The following is a 20,273-nucleotide window of genomic DNA, read 5'->3' as shown; positions in this document are numbered from 1 at the left end:
TACAAAAGACGATTCCCATGATAACCATTGATCGATAGTTCATCAAACAGAACACAATGCAGTAAAATGAATAATAAAACGCGACTTAACACAAAACATCTCAATAGCCTTTTATAGAAATGAGCCCACCTAGTTATGATAAAAGTCCCGAGCAAGGTTTAATTACAATTTGAGTGTGAAACTGTAACATCCTGAATGTTTTAATTCCTGGGGGTTGTACTGAAGTTATGTGTGCACATGTGATAAAATAACACTCAAGATTGGTACCTTGTATTTTATATGAATTGTTTTATAGCATTCTTAGCACTGTATGCATGGTTGTAGCACAAAACAAAAGGATGCAGTTGCATTCTCCAGCCCCCCATGGCGAGACCTGCATTCCAGGTCTCACCTTTAAACTTTTACAAAGGTTGTATGGCACATATCTACTTAGCCATAGTTAGTAGTTATAGTTAGTTAGCTTAGGAGACACCAAATACAGAGTTAGATGGGTAGTTCTCAGAGAAAATATATTATTTCCCTTGCGACAACTATAAAAGTAGCCTGTTCTATTTTTTGGGGTTCCCACCTCGTGATCGCGACTGAGTGTGACCGAAGCTGGAACCCGGGATCTTGTAGTCTGTATTCAACTCTCACCACTCTACAATAAACCATCTATTTGAATTTGAGGTAAGTTCTACTTATTTTTTAGCATGTAGGAATTTTCTCTGAGACGAAGCAGAGATTCTAAAAGTAACTTGACTGAGTTTTTGCTTCGTTAGGATGCTGCAATAAAGAAAAGCTCATCGGTTTTTTCCAAAAATTTTCTGGCTCATTTGCATTGCATAGAAGTTAAAGCTGCACTTGTTTCACCTCGGTCATCGCCAACAAAGGTGATGTTACAAAGTATTGAGTTGAACTTTTGTTATTGACCAAATACTTGTTATAATCCACCATAATATACAAATAAATCCTACAATTTTTTTTCTCGTTTTGCCTCTCACAGTTGAATTGTATCTATGATGAAAATTACGGAACTCTCTCGTCTTTCTAAGTAGGAGAACTCACACAATCAGTGTGAGTTCTCTATGAGACACAGAGACAGAGACAGAGATTGATGGTCAGGAGTTTACGTTAAGTTCAGGTGCTGGTTTTCAGTAAGGCCATAGGTCTGTTTGTGCTGCTCGAACAGGTCAATCAAATTATGCAGGTAAGTTTGGTGAAGACTCTCAATATCCTCACTGTTGGGACTTGGTGTCTGGGTAACTGGGATAGGCTTCCCCACTGAAAAAACAGACAGTGAGATTAGATAAAGCACCAATTCTCTTCCAAAGCACACTGTGCATAACTTTATACTGTCAATTTTTAGTTCCAATATGTCACGCTAGACAACACCATGTAAATGTGCTCCATTTTCCAATGCATGTTGTGAAAACCAAACAATATAGATTCCATTTTAATTAAATCAACTCTTATAAAAAATGGTCAGTACACATTTCAGGCAGGTGGTGCTAGTGCTACTGCTGTTACTGCAAATTGACATGTACAGAGGCTGAAGCCCTCCAGCAGCTGCAGCGGGGTCGATTCCTGCTGCTGGCATAGTTACAATACCCCTTAAGTCCCCCTCCCCAAGTCCAGTCACTGTTATCTTCCGTTATCCCATCTGAATCCAGGCAAAATGCCCCAAATCAGTTTCTGATGATGTATTATTTTATCATACCGCATTATTACTCTCCATGGGGGATACTTCTTTTACACTATAGTACATACTGTATTACACACATACAGATTAGTTCACACGTGTACACACACACATTTCACACAAAGGGCCTGTAGACAACCAACTGTGGAGAAAGATGGAGTGATGGGCAGCCACGTTGCGGCGCCCTGGAGCAGCTTTGGGGTTTGGTGCTTTGCTCAACAGCACCTCAACAATGCTCAAGAGGTGAACTGACATTTCTACCTACCAATCCATACACTAAACACATAATTACATCAGATTAATGTCCCAGTCCTACCGACAGTGAAGATGGGCTTCCTGTAAGGAATCAGACCAAAGCTGTACTGGAAAACCCCTCTGGCATGAAACAGGGGCATTGCTACTCCCATGATGCCTTGTAATCGATTCTGTGGACACAAAACAACATGATGACATCACCATACTAGCGCCTGTGTGTTGAACAGTGTTCTCTTAGAAACCTGTGTGTGACATACAATAACTACTATACATATAATGCCTAGGTTTACGATATTATAGTATATGTTGTAAGTCTTCATTTTTCCTCTACAAATGATTATGAATTGCATTTAGTTCTTATTTCCACCTAGTGTTACACCATTCAGGAACATAAAAAAATGTATTAATTTGAGAACACCATTATTACTGCTACACCCATCCATCCATTTTCTGTTACCGCTGAATCCACTTTCGCGGGTCCTGGAGGAGCTGGAGCCTATCTTTATTTCTATCCTACTTTATGCAGGTATAAATGTGAGATTGAACAATTGAAAACTTGCATTCACTATGTGAAGATACAGTCATACAAAATATTACTCAATGTTTACTTGTAAGTTTTACTTAGACTAGAAGACATTTTAACTTTGACTTAGACCAGTGGTTCTTAGCCTGGGTTCGATCGAACCCTAGGTGTTCGGTGAGTCGGTATCGGGTTCAGCGGAGACGGAGGTCAAGACAAAACAAACATACACGAATCACTGTGTACGTTTGAGACATCGTGTCAATTGGTGATGACACGCCCCCTTAGCCATCACTGCCTGCAGGTGATCACGCTACATCGATTAGCCTACCTGTGCTACATGGGATTTTGAGCACTCAGTAGTCAATTTATGCCTGTCATGATGGTATGTGGGTGGCACGGTGGCACAGCGTTTAGCAATGTCGCCTCACAACACGGCGGGTACGGTTTTTGAGTCCTGCTCTGTGTGGAGTTTGCATGCTCTCCAAGTGTCTGTCCGGGTTCTCTCCGGGTTCTCCGGCTTCCTCCCACCTCCAAAAGCATGCGCTTCAGGTTGATTGGCCGGTCCCAAATTGCCTGTAGGAGTGAGTGTGTGTGTGTGCATGGTTGTCTGTCTTTGTGTGTGGCTCGAGGTGCACCCAGACTGTTCCCCGCCTCACGCCCTATGCCAGATGAGATAGGCTGCAGCTCCCCATGCCCCGCTACGGTGGATGAAGCCGCAGAAAATGAATAGATGAATGATGATACGTCAACTGAATTCTTTCTTAATATTTGAATTCATAGTAACTATGTTGTGCAAAAAAAGAAAGTGGTCGGACGAATATGCGAAACGTGAATTTACATGTACTGTATAACGGAACGTGATGTGAGTCAGTGTTCTGCATGATTTGCAGTGTCAAGTTGAGCAACTCTAGTCTCGCACTGGCAAAAATAAGGGAACACTTCCTTAAGCTGCATGGAAAACAAAAGAAACAGACTTTGCTCTGAAAATGACATAAGAGTAGCACTTCCCAAGGTAAAGCCACACATATCTGAACTGGTCTGTCAATAACAACAGCAGAAGTCACACTGATTTGCAGGTAGGTCATTTCATGTGACTTCATGAACTGTCTTGGTTTTGTTCTTTGAAAAAGGTGACATTAATACACAATTCATTAAATACACCAGTAAAACATTTACTTATGTCTCAAATTTGAAAAAAAAAAAAAAAAGTTTTTATTTTTTACTAGATAAGGGTTTGGTGATTGAGCATATGAAACCGGCAGGGTTCGGTACCTCCAACAAGGTTAAGAGTCACTGACGTAGACACTTTGAGTTTAATAAATTTGATTCTTGGTATTACTCAACATTTACTTGTAAGTTTTACTTGGACTAGAAGACATTTTAACTTTGACACCATACCATTGGTATGCCATAGTTCAGTTGAGTTTTTTAAAATTCTATATGATTTTTCATTTCAATTTAAAAAGGCATATAAAATAGCAAGCGAGTGAATGCATCGCTGATTATTCCTGCCGGTCATAGGGATCAAAAGTCTAAGACTACAAAAAAGTATTGATAATATCTTTCATTTACCTTCTGATCAGTCTATCACCACTCCTACCCCCTCTCAAAATTCACCATTTGTTGTTCAATTAGACTTTTAACACAAAATCCACTATAAAACACTCTATTCTCATTTTCTTTTGATCGATCGTCCTCGCCTTGTTGTACTCCAATTCGCGGGTTTAGCTTGTAAAAAAAGAAGCCTGTTTTTTTTTATTGGGCGAGAGGCAGTCATGACCCGAGTGCATATTTAATGATCGGGAGCGTTCGGGTCACTTCGGCTATTTCCGTCGGCATGCAGAAATAAGTGCATGCTATTGTTTTCTTATGTTATGCAAAGGGAATTTTCGCGAGTCCAAAAAAGTTGTAAGTTTTAGACTTTTTTTCCTAAAAATAAGAATGTCACTGTGGCTGGCTACACAAGCTAAAAACCTTGTATATATGTATACCTGTATATATACAGTATATACAGTGTGTATATATATATATGTATATACATACACACACATATATACAGTATATATATACATATATATATATATATATATATACATATACAGTGTATATGTACATATATGTACATATACAGTGATACATCTACTTATGAATGTCTCTACTTACAAAATTTTCTACTTACAAAATTTCTCAGCAGGAAAATATTACCTCTACTTACGAAAGAAATTTCTACTTACGTAATGTAAAAACACAGTATCGGCTGATACTCGAATAAAAACACATTATCAGCTCATACTTGAATCTCCCACAGGTTCCTGAACGCAACATTCTCATAGCTGCTCTGCCATTGGCTATTACCTATTACGTATCTTCCTGGCATCCCATTGGCTAAGAGGGATGCCATTCCACCTCTGTGTGGAGCTAGAACAGTCCTTATGGAATGTGTCGGGATTCGGCACTCGACCCGTGAGGTTTTCTGATAGTTTTGCGCAAATATAATAACGTTTTGAGTACGTATTCACTATGGACCCCAAGAAAGTGACGGAGAAAAGAGAAAAACAAAATACAAAGAAAATAGTTTTTTTGTCCATTCAAACAAAGCAAGAGATCATAGAAAAGCATGAGAAAGGGATGCGTTTGGTTGATCTCACCAAAGAATATGGCCATAATGCATCTACAATCGCCACGTTATTAAAACAAAAGGAAGTTTAAGGAGTTTAAGGCATTGCGTGGGTGGTCGGAGAAGTTCAAAAGGAGGACTGGAATTCACTCTGTTGTTTGGTATCGTGAGATAGGAGCGCATGATCCAAAGAGGGCAAAAAACAATGGAGACAGCAGTTAAAAGGTAAATGACAGTCATTATTATTCTTTACTCTATTCTTTGTTTTTTACGTTATGCACAACTCTCATTTATTGTGTTATAATTTTATCGTAACATGTATTTGTTACATGTTTTGATGCATTTTTATAACTTATAAAACATTTATTTTTGTGGGCTTGGAACGGATTAGGGCATTTGCATGGAAAACGTGTCTCTACTTACGTAATTTTCTACTTACGTTATTTCTTCCGGAACCAATTAATTTCGTAAGTAGAGGTACCACTGTATATGTGTGTAATGATTATTAACAAAAGTATGGGGGAGTAATGACGGGTCTTTAATCCTAATATTAATTTACATTGTAAAAGTTTTTATTTATTTGGATACAAAACTTGTATGAAAAGAGAATAGTTGATATTTGATTCGTGTGTGAAGCTTACCTGCAGCCTTCTCAGAGTTGAGCCAGTGGGATTTTCCATCTGATCGAACAACTCATTCTCTCCAAAAGAAAAGACAGGAACGAGCTGAGCTCTGTAGGCATGAACACACAAACATACACTCAAAGTCAATGTAATAATAATAATATTGGATTAGATTTATATAGCGCTTCTCTGGACACTCAAAGTCGCTTTTACATTGGATCCATTATTCATTCACTCCTCATTCATACTTGGTGATGGTAAACTACGTATGTAGCCACAGCTGCCCTGGGGAAGACTGACAGAGGCATGGCTGCCAATCTGCGCCTACGGCCCCTCCAACCACCACTGGAACAATCACACACATTCACACACCAGCGAGTGTCCCACTGGAGGCAAGGAGGGTAAAGTGTCTTGCCCAAGGACACAATGACAATTGACTCGGTGGGAGCGGGAATCGAACCGCCGATCTTGAATCATTGGACGACCCACTCTACCACTGAGCCACAGCCGCCCCATATAATGTACTGCCTGTGGCCTGGTTTCTCAGAGGTCCGTTTCCTCAGAATGCACCACTTACCCATGTTTGAGGGCCAGTTTGATGAAACCTTTCCTGTTTCGGACCTGGAAAAGACCCCAAGAGAATTATACAAACCATTCTCACTCACTGATACAGAGAGTCTTACTGATTGACACATATAACCTGTCTCTGCCACTGATATAGAAAATAGGGTTTGGCATTGATTTTGAAAAATGTACACTGATGAAATAATAAAAAAATATTGAGTACAGTAATACCTCTGTACTCGACCATAATCCGTTCTGAGGTGGTGGTTGAGCACCGATTTGTTTGAACACCAAAACCAATTTTCCCATAAGAAATAATGGAAAGTATTTTAATCCGTTCTTACCATTTAGAAAAATACCTAAAATATTATAAGAACGTGTATCTAAACAACAATGAAGACGTAAATGTGCATAAGCAGTACATGATAAAGATAAAGCATTATAAACCATTTTGTATAATTTACTTTACGTTTTTGAGAGCGGTTGATGGCACTAGCGTCATCATGGAAGGGGAATCCCTTCCATGACGACGCTAGGTAACGCGCCTCCAGGGGTTTTCTCCCTTCTCTCTCTCTTCCGTGGAGGTGAATCTGGCTGGGCAGTAGCCTTCCTCTTTTCTTTAAGAAGGAACCTGTCCATTGTCAGTTGCTTCTGCTTCAAGATAGTGGAAATGGTTGACTTTGCCATTTCGTACTGCGACGCGAGGTCGGACACTCGTACACCACTTTCATATTTTGCTATAATTTCCGTACGTCTTTGCGTACATAATTTGCGTACGTGTTACTCTGCTGGCGGTCTGAGTCGAACTGACGCTTACCCACTGGCCGTGGAGCGCGGCCGAGGAGCGCGTTCGGGTCGACTCGGCTAGTCGAGTACCGAAAATCTGTTCGGGGTCCGATACATTTTCTACTCGAATTTTTTGGTCGAGCACCGATTTGGTCGAGTATAGAGGCAGTCGAGTACAGAGGTATTACTGTACATGCAAATATTGTTTTAGCACCAAGTGTTTTTCCTTATTTTTCCTGTCCCTGGAGTTACTACATCTATAGGCAGAATACAACCACTACTAAAGAAAGAGGTACAATGGCTACAAGGTAGACAGCACAAGCATGCTAGCTGGAACCTAGTCTGATGATGAACTTGTCTCAACTTGTCTTTAGCTGCTTATCCGGATCAGGGTTACGGGGCTAGAGTCCAACTCTCCATTGAGTCCCGGGTCTGTGTCTACATCTCCTCCTAGACGGACATACCTGGAACACCTCCTTAGGAAGGCATCCATCCTTACATGTTATGAACTATCTGCATTCACTCTAATGAAGTATTAATTTGATCCTTGACTTTGACACACATACTTCCTGGAGTGTGTTCTTGATCTGGTCAACTGTTGTGAATGGTTTTTTTTCTTCAACGGAGATAAGTGCAGTTGTTTTCCATGGTCTTCTGAATCTTTTGGTGTTGCTGAGGTCACTGTTTTTTTCTTTTTTATAATGTACTAAAACAACTGATTTGACCACACCTAATGTTTCTTCCATCTCTGTGATTGGCTTGTTTTTAATTTTTCAGCCTAATGACTTGTTTCACTGATAGCTCTTTGGATCTCATATTGAGTGTTGACAGCAACAATTTCCAAAGACAAATGTCATAACTCCAGACATTTTATTTGTTGATGATAAAATAATAAAAATAGCCCACATTTGTCCATGAAATAGGTTTTGAGTCAATTGTCCCATTACTATTTGTTCCTTAAAAAGTGTGAGGTGCATATAAAAACTGCTGTAATTCCTACACCATTCACCAGATTGTGATATAAATGCCCTTAAATTAAAGATGGAAGTCTACTGTTAAAGTACAGTACATGTACAGTGGTATGAAAAAGTTTGGGTACCCCTGATAATTTTCCAGATTTTCCTTTATAAATCACTGCTTGTTTGGATCAACAATTTTATTTAAAAACATCATATAACAGACAAACAGAAATAATTGAGAAGTGAAATGATGTTTATAGGAGTCACAGAAAGTGTGCAATAATAATTTAAACAAAAGTAGGCAGGTGCATAATTTTGGGCACCCTTGTTGTTTTATCGATTTGAATACTTTAGCACTAATTAGTGGAACACAAAATTTGTTTAGTAAGCTCATTGACCCTTGACCTACATACAAAGCAACTCACAGTGGCCAAATGTAAGCTGATGTCGTCCTTGCATTTTCTATGAAGAGTGGGATCAGGTGAGCCTCAAAACAACTGTCAAATTACTTGAAAACAAAAATTGTTCAACATCATGGTTTAGGGGAAGGATACAAAAAGCTATCTCAAAGATTTCAGCTGTCAGTTTCCACTGCGAGGAACATACTGAGGAAATGGAAGAACATAGGCACAGTTATAGTAAGGGCCCGAAGTGGCAAGCCAAGAAAAATGTCAGATAATCAGAGGCGACGGATGGTGAGAACAGTCAAAGTCAACCCACAGATCAGCTCCAGACCACAACGTCATCTTGGTGCAGATGGTGCCACTGTGTATGGTTCAATTTTTCAATACACTTTGTACAAACGGATGCTCTATGGAAGAGCGATGCGGAAGAATGTTTGTCTGTGCATGTGCCACAAACAGTCGCTTGAGGTATGTTAAAGAACTTTGGACAAGCGAGCCTAATTTTGGAAGCTGGATACGTCAACAGGACGGCGACCCTAAGCACTGTTCAAATTCTACTACGGCATTCAGAAGAAAATGTACATTGTTGTGGAATAGCCATCTCACTCCTGGATCTGAATATTGTCAAAAATATTTGGTGTGATTTAAAGCGGGCTGATCATTCTGGCAATTATCAATCCAAATGAACTTTGGTCTTCCTCTAGGCATCATACCTGACAGATCAAAACTCAGCATCCTTCTACCAATATACTCAATATCTCTCCTCTGGACATGTCCAAATTATCTCAGTCTGGCCTCTCTGACTTTATCTCCAAAACCTCTAACATGTGCTGTCCCTCTGATGTACTCATTCCTGATCCTATCCTTCCTGGTTACTCCCAGAGAGAACCTCAGCATCTTCATCTCTGCTACCTCCAGCCCTGTCTCCTGCCTTTTCCTCAGTGACACTGTCTCCAGACCAAACAACATCGCTGGTCACACCACAGTTTTGTACACCTTTTATTTTAGCTAAAACTCTTCAATCACACCTGACACTTTTCTCCACCCGTTCCATCCTGCCTGTACACGATCTTTTACACATTCTCCATTGCTCTGGACTGTTGACCCTAAGTACTTAAAATCCTTCACCTAGAAGATGGAAAGACCCATGGGAGAGCCTTCCAGTGGCTACCTGCAATTGTGAATTTCCCCTGACAACACTGCTCATTAGTGTACTTAAAATCCATTACGACGAAATTATCATTTGATGGAGGGGCTGGTGTTGAACTGTAACAAAAATGTTGCTGCGAAGGTATGGTAGAATGGAACGAGAATCCATTAATCATTGATACGCCATTCTGTTCAACATGTTTTATTTTGGGTTAGGCTAGGAATTGATATGCTTTCTTTGTAAGAAGACCACCGGTCTAATGTGGTCACATTTCTTCATGTATTTTGAGTGGTCTCCTTAGACAGGTTTGAATAAATAAATACAGTAGTGGAAAAAGTAACATTAGTAAGAGTAATGATTGTAGGAGATATAGGAGTTGAAGTTATTTGATAAATATGTTAACAATAAATGTTACCTGTAGTGTTAATGCTCCTGGTCTCGCATCTAAAGCCTCCGGAGCTCCACCCACTGCGATGACAGCCACATTACCTCCTTCGGGACGACTAACTAGGTATGACAGGCTGGACTTACAGCTGGACACCAGACCTGAGAGTAAGCAGGTGTAACAGGTCTATAATTACATTATATGAAATTATTCATACACACCACAATGGCCACAGTCTATGAATTTAACAGAAAACCTTTGATACAGTATCTTTTTCTGGGCCACCTGGTTTGGAAAAAAGGATGGCTTTGACTGTTTAACTGGGCCTTAGAGCCCAGTATGGATGATAGAAAGCCTGACAAAGGTCAAAAAGCAAGAACAATGGGAGAAGACTAAATTTTCCCAACTGGCACCATTGCATCTAGGGAATAAATTCCTCCAAACTATCTGCTCTGATTGGGTAGCAGTCAATAGAATCCACAGGGGTCTCATCTTTCCCTCTATAGAATCAGCCAAGGATTATAATGTGGAACCTCTTTCCTATCTTTATCTCCTGAGCTTCATGTCTGTCCTGTGGTGGAGCTGCCACTCCACCACATGAGCACTGAGCGCTTCACAAGAGCTGTCTGTGTAGGTTCTCAGTTATCCAGGTCATAATTACCCAAGGCTGTTTAAATCAATCCAGTTCTTCAGAACTGAAAAAGTCTCTGGGATGAGAGGTGAAACGTCTTAAATAAACTTTCTTAACATCCAGTGAATTGATTTAAACATCTTTGGGCTTTGCAATAGCACCGATAGCAACAGACAATATGTGTCTTGTGGCTGGGAATGGTCTGGGAGCTCTTCTGTCAATATCATACAAGAGATCAGAATATAGTTTACATTCCCTGACAAAATTTCCCCATTTTTCAGAAGATATGAATAACGCAGTGTGTATATATATAAAAGGTCAGTGAGTTTCTAGACTCCTAATAGACCTGTGCATCTTTTATCCAGTGTTGCACTGACACTTCTGGATTCTGAATCTATATATATATACACACACACACACACACACACACACACACACACACACACACACACACACACACACACACACACACACACACACACACACATAAATACGATGCGCATTCACACATCAACACTCTAATTCGACTCATCACGGATTTTTGGTAGTAACGTGATACCGTATGCTATTGCTATTGGCCTACGACATCTGGAAGTGCGCTAAGTCTCTGAACGCAACGCACTTCCATGAGAGACAAAACTGCTTTAAACAGTCAACTGAAACGCATTAACCACAAGTAACGATGGCACACTGTGTGTATATATGTGTACATATACACTGCTAACAAAAAATTAAAGGAACACTTTTTTAATTGGTGGCATGAAATCAATTAAACCTGTCTGATAATTTTCTGGTTCGTTAAGCAGCTGAGGGTGTCGTTTCTCCCTCTTGATCTTTTTTGGCTAGTTTTCCACTCATGCTGGTTTTGGCTTGACTAATCATCTCTACTGGCAGTATGAGACGATTCCTTAACCCTACAGAAGTTGCACAGGTTGTCCAACTTCTCCAAGATGGCACATCCACACGTGCTGCACCAAGAAGGTTTAGTGTGTCTCCCAGCACAATCTCCAGAAAGGAAGAGATTTCAGAGCTGGTGGTTATTCTCAGAGAGCTGGACAGGGCCGTAGAAGGTCCTGAACCCATCACCAAGACCGATACCTGCTCCTTTGTGCAAGGCGGAACAGGCTGAGCACTGCTTATGCCCTACAGAATGACATCCAGAGGGCCACTGGTGTTAATGTCTCGACCGTGGCTCAGTGGTAGAGCGGGTTGTCCAATGATTCAAGATCGGTGGTTCGATTCCTGCTCCCGCCAAGTCATTTGTCATTGTGTCCTTGGGCAAGACACTTTACCCTCCTTGCCTCCAGTGAGGCACTCGCTGGTGTGTGAATGTGTGTGATTGTTCCGGTGGTGGTTGGAGGGGCCGTAGGCGCAGATTGGCAGCCGAGCCTCCGTCAGTCTGTCCCAGGGCACCTGTGGCTACGTACGTAGTTTACCATCACCAAGTAAGAACAAGGTGTGAATGAATAATGGATCCAATGTAAGCGACTTTGAGTGTCCAGACAAGAAAGCGCTACATAAATCTAATCCATTATTATTATTATCATTATTATTATTACCCAAACAATCAGGAACAGACTTCATGAAGGTGGCCTGAGGGCCCAATGAGAAGACAAGGGGAACTACGCTGCCTGCAATGTCGTTCAACAAGACCGGTTTGGTGGTGGGTCAGTGATGGTCTGGGGAGGCATATCCATAGAGGGACACACGGACCTCTACTGCCTAGGAAATGGTACTCTGACTGCCATAAGGTATCAAGATGAAATCCTTGAACCCATTGTCAGACCCTATGCTTGTGCAGTAAGTCCTGGTTTCCCCCTAATGCATGACAATGCCCGGCCTCACGTGGCATTGTCACGTGAGGCCAGGCATTGTACCTGGAGGATGACGGTAACAATTGAATGGCCTTCACAATCCCCTGAATTAAACCCAATGGAAGATCTGTGGGACTTTATGTATAAGTCCATTAAGCGCTGCTAGGTTGCTCCTCAGACTGTACAACAGCTCAGGGATTCCCTCACACAGATCTGGGAGGAAATGCCACAAGACACCATCCGTCATGGTCATTAAGAGCATGCCTCGACGTTGTCAAGCATGCATAGAAGCTCGTGGGGGCCACACAAGATACTGAAAAGCATTTTGAGTTGCAGAAATTAACTTTTTGGAAAAAATGGACTGGCCTGCCACTTCTTCATTTCACTCTGATTTTAGGGTGTCTACACAAATAAGCCCTTGTAGGCTGAAAACGTTTATTTCCATTGGCATTCTTTTGTTCCTAAGACATTGCCCTATCATTATGTGTATAGATATCCAACTTCATATTGAGATCTGATGTATCTTATGTGTGTCTTTTAAGTACTCCTTTAATTTTTGTGAGCAGTGTGTATATCTTTTTTCTTTTCCTTTCGGCTTTTCCCTTCAGGGGTCGCCACAGCGAATCAATTGCCTCCATCTAACCTGTCTTCTGCATCCTCTTCTCTCACACAACTACTTTCATGTCCTCTTTCACTACATCCATAGACCTCCTCTTTGGTCTTCCTCTGGGCCTCCTGCCTGGCAGTTCAAAACTCTATCCTTCTACCAATATATTCACTATCTCTCCTCTGGATATGTTCAAATCATCTCAGTCTGGCCGCTCTGACTTTATCTCCAAAACCTCTAACACGTGCTGTTCCTCTGATGTACTCATTACAGATCCTATCCATCCTGGTCACTCCCAGAGAGAACCTCACCATCTTCATCTCTGCTACCTCCAAGCTCTGTCTCCTGTCTTTTCCTCAGTGACACTGTCTCTAGACCAAACAACATCGCTGGTCTCACCAGTTTTGTACACCTTCCCTTTCATTTTAGCTGAAACTCCTCTATCACACATCACACCTGACACTTTTCTCCACCCGTACGTATATATACAGTATATATATATATATATATATATATATATATATATATACACACACATACACAGTGCCTTGCGAATGTATTGCCCCCTCCCTAGAACGTTTTGACATTTTGCCACATTCCAGCCTTCAAGTTTAAAGATAACAAACTGAAAATACTTTTCAAGAATCATCAACATGTGAGACACAATCGTGAAGTGGAACCAAATTTATTCAACATTTTATATTGCGTTTACAAATAAAAAGCTAAAAAGTACAATGCGCAAAAATATTGGCCCCCTGCTCTCTCAGCTCAGCTAACCGACTCCAGAAGTTCCCTGATAACTTCTGAATGATCCAGTGTTGACCTGAATGACTAACAATGACAAGGGAGTCGGAGGCCCCGGAGAGAACCCACGCAGACACGGGGAGAACATGCACCTGTTCACCCCATGTCTACCCTAATTGGCACCTTGGCAGTGCTCAAGAGGTGGCACCTCTCCACCGCCAGTTTACACTTCAAAATCTTTTGCTCAACATGAGTCTTGAGCCGGCCATCCTCTGGTCCGCAGCCCAAGACTTAGTGGACGGAGCTACTGCTGCCCATAAAGAAATGGAAAATGATTCCGTTGAAACAAAAACAGTCAAACCAAAAAGGCTGTAGTCACAACTAGTAATGTTCCCTTTGACAAGGGGCTCCAAACCACGTCGGAGACTCAGTAGGGTTTTTTTTTCTGAACCACTGCTCCCGAGCTTGCTTCAAATATGGAAAAACCATGTGATTGATGACGTTTGAACCAGTCATCTGGTTAGGTCACCAGCTGAACTACAATAGTTCAGTGGTTCGGATCAATGGGAAGGGATATGAATCACTGGCGCAGATGTTTTAAAATGGAAGGAGCAGTGCGGGGCGCTGCCTTTCAGTTTGATATCGTGAGGATTTGATTGATTAGCTTTTAGATTGTATAAAGACATAATTATACAAATAATGATGGAAAACAAGTCAATTCAGAGATTACAGTCAGAATTCTGACTTTTAACTAACAATAAAGACCTCGTTTTTTCCCCCCAGTGGCCCTAATCCTTTTATGTAAATCAAACACATAAACATGCATGAACATCTCATAATCTATATCTCTTATTGCTTTATTGAACTCTCTAAGAATCAATAATCACAAATCAATTTCCTATAATGTATGGCTACAATTGAGCAAGGAAGGATTAAATTAAATTAAGAGTCGCTTTCTGTTGGGGTCATTGACCGTTCTGTGGCTGCAGTACAGCAACCCCACCAGGAGAGGACACCCACCTATACAAGTAGGTCAGGGTAAAATTTTGAATTCAGGGGTGTCGCGGGATGTTGCAGTCTGTGACTGCATTGGTATTACAACTCCCACCTTTGGTATAGCTTTGAATACATTCCAGTGATGGCAGGGACACGGAATCTGAATGGTTTATCGCCGAGGTGGCTACATATAGCTGTTGCCAAGATTGCTGGTGTTGGTCATCGCAGCATCTGCTGGTGGACACCAGAGGTGAGGGACGAAGAAGGAATCCTACAGGAGATGGTTGGCCTGTGGGAATCCAGAAGCATTAGGCGTCAAGGAGGTAAAAACCCAGTCTTGGGAAAGATTTAGTGAGACGCCAAAGAAATTCCGGTAGACCGTTTGACATCGTAGGAGGGGATGGCGACCCTTTGTACACAGTTTATGGGACAGATGGGGGCCCGCTGACATCAATTGGGGGAGTAATGGAATGGTGGGAGGAATACTTCAAGGATTACCTCAATTCCACATGACCTGCAGTGTGGAAACAGTCACAGGATTTGGAGAACTGAACACACAACCCTGGGGCTGAAGTCGCTGTAGCTGTTTAACAGCTCCATAGAGGCACAACCCAAGAGGTGGAAAAGAGTCGCAAAGAGTATCTCAAGGCTCAGGATGTTGTAGGGATGTTATGTCTGACATATCTCTGCAACATTGCGTGGACAATGGGTACAGTGCCTCTGAAGTTGCCAACTGCGTGGCAGAGAATGTTTTCCAACTATGAATATCACACTGCTGAGCAATCCCAGGAAAATCTACTTCAGGGTACTGGAGAGAAGATTCTGGCTGTTGGTTAAACCTCAGATCCAGAGGGAGCTAGAAGGAGCATGGAAGTTTGCCTTACCAGTCCGCATGCGTTTTGTGAATCTGGATGACCACATCCCCTGAGGCATCCTTTGGGGAGTGCTTTGTGAGAAGGGGTAGATACAGTCCACCAGCATCTGTATTCCAGGAGTCAGTCTGATTCATGTTGTGGTTGGACTCCTGTCAGGGTTCCCACTTGTCAGCTCTTCTGTTCAGAACCTTAATAAACAGAATCGCTAAGTGCAGTCAAGTGGTGAAAGGTGTCAGGTACTGTGGCCTTGGATTTCCATCTCTTTTTTTTGCAGATGACGCTGTCTTTGTCAAACAGTGACAGTTCGGTTAAAAACATACATCAAAGACGGAGACATCAGAAGAATAAACAAGTTTTTCTCCACTGAATTGTCTCAGTGGCAGGGGAATAACTGCTCAGACCCACCAAAAGCTGAGATGGAAAAATACTAGAAGGACATATGGAAGAGAGACATCCCCCAACACCGATTCCCAGTAGCTAGTTGATCAAGGAGCTGACAACAGCAACCTGCAAAAACAAGATTCAGTCACCATCTCAATTGCAGACATCAGGGTAAGAGTATTATCCTGGGCCAAAACCAGCAGGCTTATGGATAGTTTCTTTCACCAGGCGGTCAGGTGGCTCAACTGCCTCCCTGCTCTCCCCCCTGCCACAGCCCTGAACTCTACCCTCACCCTGCCCTGTCCCCCCCCCAGCACCTGACCACCTCTGTCTCTCTCTCTCTCCCATCAACTCAGGGACTGTGCACACGTCACTTTCCCCTTAAAGGATTAGAGTGTGTAGAAATGGTTACTGTCATTTGTGTTTTTTGTCATACTGTGTTGTTTGCACTGTGGGTCAGAGAGGACTGTAATTTTTTCTGTGCTGTATGTCGTGTATATATGGTACATTTGACAATAAAGTTGACTTTGACTTTAAATATGAAAGCCCCAATATGATCCATGCATACTAGCTGAAAAGGCTAACTGCACACCAAAAACACCTCACAGCACAGATCAAGCAGCTACTTGTGGTTAACCAGGACGGGACAGTCTTAATCCTGAACGACCCCCAGAACGGACCCATCCCACCCAATTACTGTTTCTGCACAACACAGAAAACCCTGTTAGGCATGATTGTGGCAAAGATGAATGAACATATGACTCAATACATGAACGGAGCTCAGAAAAAAATTTACAGTAACACCGGGCAAGCCAAACACAAGGTACTGGTTGATAGAACAGTTGCCTGCAACAAGAAGAACTGAGTGACTACCTGGGGAAAGCCTTAAATGACTTCAAGAAAGCTTACAACTCTGTGCCGAAGAAGAGGAAAAAGAAGTAGGAGAGCAAGAACAATAATACATTTTATTAATCCCTTGGATTAATAAACTGGACTTGCTTATATGCAATAAGAGTCCAGTTAACTCTATTTTTGCTATTCACGATACCTCAACCAGGGTGAATGAGAACCTACTCAGACATGCAATGGAGCTGACACAGAGAGTTTACATTCACTGCCTTTTAAGTTAAGTCTCCTTTCATTAAGGCAACTCCAGGCCTTTATATGTTTAATTGGTACTCACAACGAAGGAATTGCCCACAACTGCCCATTAAATTGCCTTGGAGTCAATTGTCCAATCACCTTTTTTCCCTTTTAAATAGGGTGGCACAAGTTAAGGAACAGAAAGTCCAAAATCCTTCAGCAAATTGAATCCAGACACCTTCAAATGAAAGCTGCAAAGTTTGCTCTTTATGTCCATGTCCATTTTAAAACTGGAATGTATCATTGAACAGATTTTTTGAAAATGATTGTGGAAATGTCCACATATATATGAACCTAACTGCATTTTTGATTCAGTTTGGAGCTCATTTTATATCGCAATATAATTTCTCCAGTCAGTTTTTGTAAATGGAAGTGCACAATCAAGCTCAGCAAACTCCAAAGTTTGTAAACCTTATCCTTCTGCAAAGCAAATATGAAACATGTCTTTTGCCACCATCTTTGAAATGAAGGCTATAGTCTTAATCTGACAACAAAGCTGGTCATTAATTGTTTACTGTGGCTAGACCTATTTCAGATGGATGCTTTGCTCTAAAATGAATGTGTATGATTGAGGTATTCTTATAGTATGATGCGTCAGACAATAAGTTTCCTTAAAAGTCGCTACCATTCATGAGGGAGTTGTTGTCCACCAATCCTCGTGAGTGTTATGGTGAGCTGCAATCAGGTGTGAACCGACAGCAGACACTATACTGTTCTGTTTGTGTTGAAGCATTTGGTTCTTAGCGTGAACCAACTTCTGTCTCATTGTGATACCAGTTTGCACGGCAATCTTGTGTGACTTAAAATTATCATGAATTTTTCTGTGTGTTGAATGTGTTTCTGCTCCTCGACCATTCTCTCTGTTCTGGTGGGGATATTCTAGGTCTGATTGTTTGGGTTACTGATGATCCTATCTTGAGTTGCAGTGATTGGTGGGAATCAAAAAGAAAATACTACTCAGTGTAGTTGGGTTTTCTGTACACTTCGATATTGAGATTCCATCTGTTTCAACGTGTATTGAATAGTTCAAGAAGGGTAACCATTCATACTAGATTGCAGCTAACCATAACCGGTTAAATGAGGACAGGCGAGATAAGACTCCTTCACAAGACTTTTTGTCTTGGTAATTTATGTAATTTGATGTCTGTTCCAAAGGGAGCATGAGTATCTGTACTCTCTACCAGTCAGTTGGAACTGAAGAACTGGTAAAATATCTTCAACTAACCTTGCAGGAGTCCAAATGACTCTTTTTGTACTTGTCTTGATTATGGAAAAATGGTTTGTAGGCACCAAATTTTTTTTGTTTTTTAAATGCCTGCATTTGAAACAAAGAAAGGAAATGACAATACCAAACATTTAAATTGCTGAAAGATGTTTCTGCTATTGACCTAGAACCATACGGCATTTCAAACTTGACCTTGTGGTCATTTCCTCTGTTAGCAGCAGTGGCGTATAGCCTGTATATGTGTTACTGCCACTTACAGCAGTACATTACCACAAGCCTAGTGTAAAACCACAAAAAAACAACATTTTTTAAAAAAGGTCAAAATAATCATCACATATACTCATAGATTTTTTTATGAATTAATGTCTGCATAAGATACTGCTATAATTTATTGCAGCCCACTGCTGGTCAGTTTGTGTCAAAACTGTAAAACTAATCTAGTGACATTTGTACTCCTAAAATTTTATTTTTCTTGCTTTTTTACTAATCTAGTGGGTTACTGAATAAAAAATAAAAATTCTGCTACTAATATTTACAGTTGAACACTTGCTAGCAAGTGAACATCACCCAATATAAGTAACTAGTCAGCAGACAGAAAGGTGTACCTCCACACATGATATAGTCTCTGAAAAGTGGCACTTTGAACCAGAACGGCAGCATCAACAGGTGAGAGGTCAGTCCAGGAAACAGATCAGAGAAACCTGTGGCCTCCGTGCAGAAGTTTGCAAATGCCCCCGCAGCCAGCACACCTATGAGAAAGACAGGTCACCAAAGCTACCAGCAGATCTGACAGACAGACAGACAGACAGACAGACAGCCTGTTTCTCACCGTGTGGATGAAATCCAAAGATGTAGTTTTTCTTTGGATCCAGATCAACTGTTTTAACCAGCTGGAGACATACATTCGATAATCAGTCACCAGTACTCCATGATCACTTCTTAGTACTCAACAATACATTAAGAAAAATGAATAATTGGCAAACAAACACAAATAAGCAGTCACCAACCACTCATGAGGAATTAATAATTAACATTATAAGCAGTCAGTCATTAATACTCACTCATCATCAATTAATGACTGATAATGAGACAGACAGGTCAGACCAATCAATGAAGGTGAGATCACCATCAGAGGGAAGTAGTCCCTGAAGTAGTCCCATAGTCTCCAGTTCCGGACCCACTGGGACCTCCGACCACCACATTTAGGAGTGTCCCAGTCCAACCACAGCCAACCAGCATACAGCAGGGTGAGCATCCACCAATCAGACAGAGCCAGGAGGACAAAGGCTGCCAGACAGCACTGAGCTGTGGGTCAATGAGTGGAAAGAGACAGGGGGACAGAGACACAGGTGATCAGACAGACAAACAGACAGCTGGCTAAACAGAAATACAGAAGAAAAGACAAACATATAATATAGTAATAAAACAGAGAGGGACAGGTCATCGGGCAGACAGACAGTAAAACAGACGAGACATAACAACAAAAAGACAGACGAATGCGCGAACACACACACACACACACACACACACACACACACACACACACACACACACACACACACACAGGTTGGTAGGCGTCTAGGACCTAAAGCCAGGAACGAGAAGACCCACTGCAGCACAGCAGCGGTCTGCAGCCTGCGACACATCGGGATGTTGAGCGGCGCGAATTCGATCTTCATGACGTCAATCAAAACTACAACCTCCGATTTCTTTCTCACTCAGACTGGCGTGTGTCTGTTTGTGTTTGTCTGCTGGTTTTTTGGTCCTTCTTTCGATTCTCCAGCGCAACGCGGTCGATGTAATTGCGTGCTTAAAAAATAAACTGACCCTCTAACTTCTAAACTTTACAACCACGCGCACAAGTATTGATTATTTCTTTTCTTCTTCTTCCTCTTCCTCTTCTTCTTCCT

At 41.5% G+C, this 20,273-nt stretch overlaps 1 protein-coding gene across 3 annotated transcripts in view; it reads right to left on the bottom strand.

The window, feature by feature from the left end:
- Nucleotides 1-20,273, bottom strand: part of mogat3a (monoacylglycerol O-acyltransferase 3a) — a 27,587-nt gene extending 7,314 nt beyond the window's left edge. For 2 of the 3 annotated variants that reach the window (XM_068304511.1, XM_068304510.1), the window contains exons 1-9: nucleotides 19,949-20,273; nucleotides 19,490-19,668; nucleotides 19,193-19,253; nucleotides 18,969-19,112; nucleotides 9,978-10,108; nucleotides 6,277-6,320; nucleotides 5,718-5,808; nucleotides 1,998-2,106; nucleotides 1,113-1,263 (exon numbers count right to left, since the gene is read on the bottom strand). In XM_068304511.1, coding sequence (XP_068160612.1) covers nucleotides 1,113-1,263; nucleotides 1,998-2,106; nucleotides 5,718-5,808; nucleotides 6,277-6,320; nucleotides 9,978-10,108; nucleotides 18,969-19,112; nucleotides 19,193-19,253; nucleotides 19,490-19,668; nucleotides 19,949-20,042 — 1,004 coding nt within the window. In that variant the 5' untranslated portion in view covers nucleotides 20,043-20,273. The remainder of the gene's footprint in view (nucleotides 1-1,112; nucleotides 1,264-1,997; nucleotides 2,107-5,717; nucleotides 5,809-6,276; nucleotides 6,321-9,977; nucleotides 10,109-18,968; nucleotides 19,113-19,192; nucleotides 19,254-19,489; nucleotides 19,669-19,948) is intronic. The other variant, XM_068304512.1, reaches the window with a different exon arrangement.

This window comes from Antennarius striatus, chromosome 20 (genome assembly GCF_040054535.1).
Source record: "Antennarius striatus isolate MH-2024 chromosome 20, ASM4005453v1, whole genome shotgun sequence".
Classification (NCBI taxonomy): domain Eukaryota; kingdom Metazoa; phylum Chordata; class Actinopteri; order Lophiiformes; family Antennariidae; genus Antennarius; species Antennarius striatus.
This window is presented reverse-complemented; position numbering and strand designations above follow the sequence as displayed.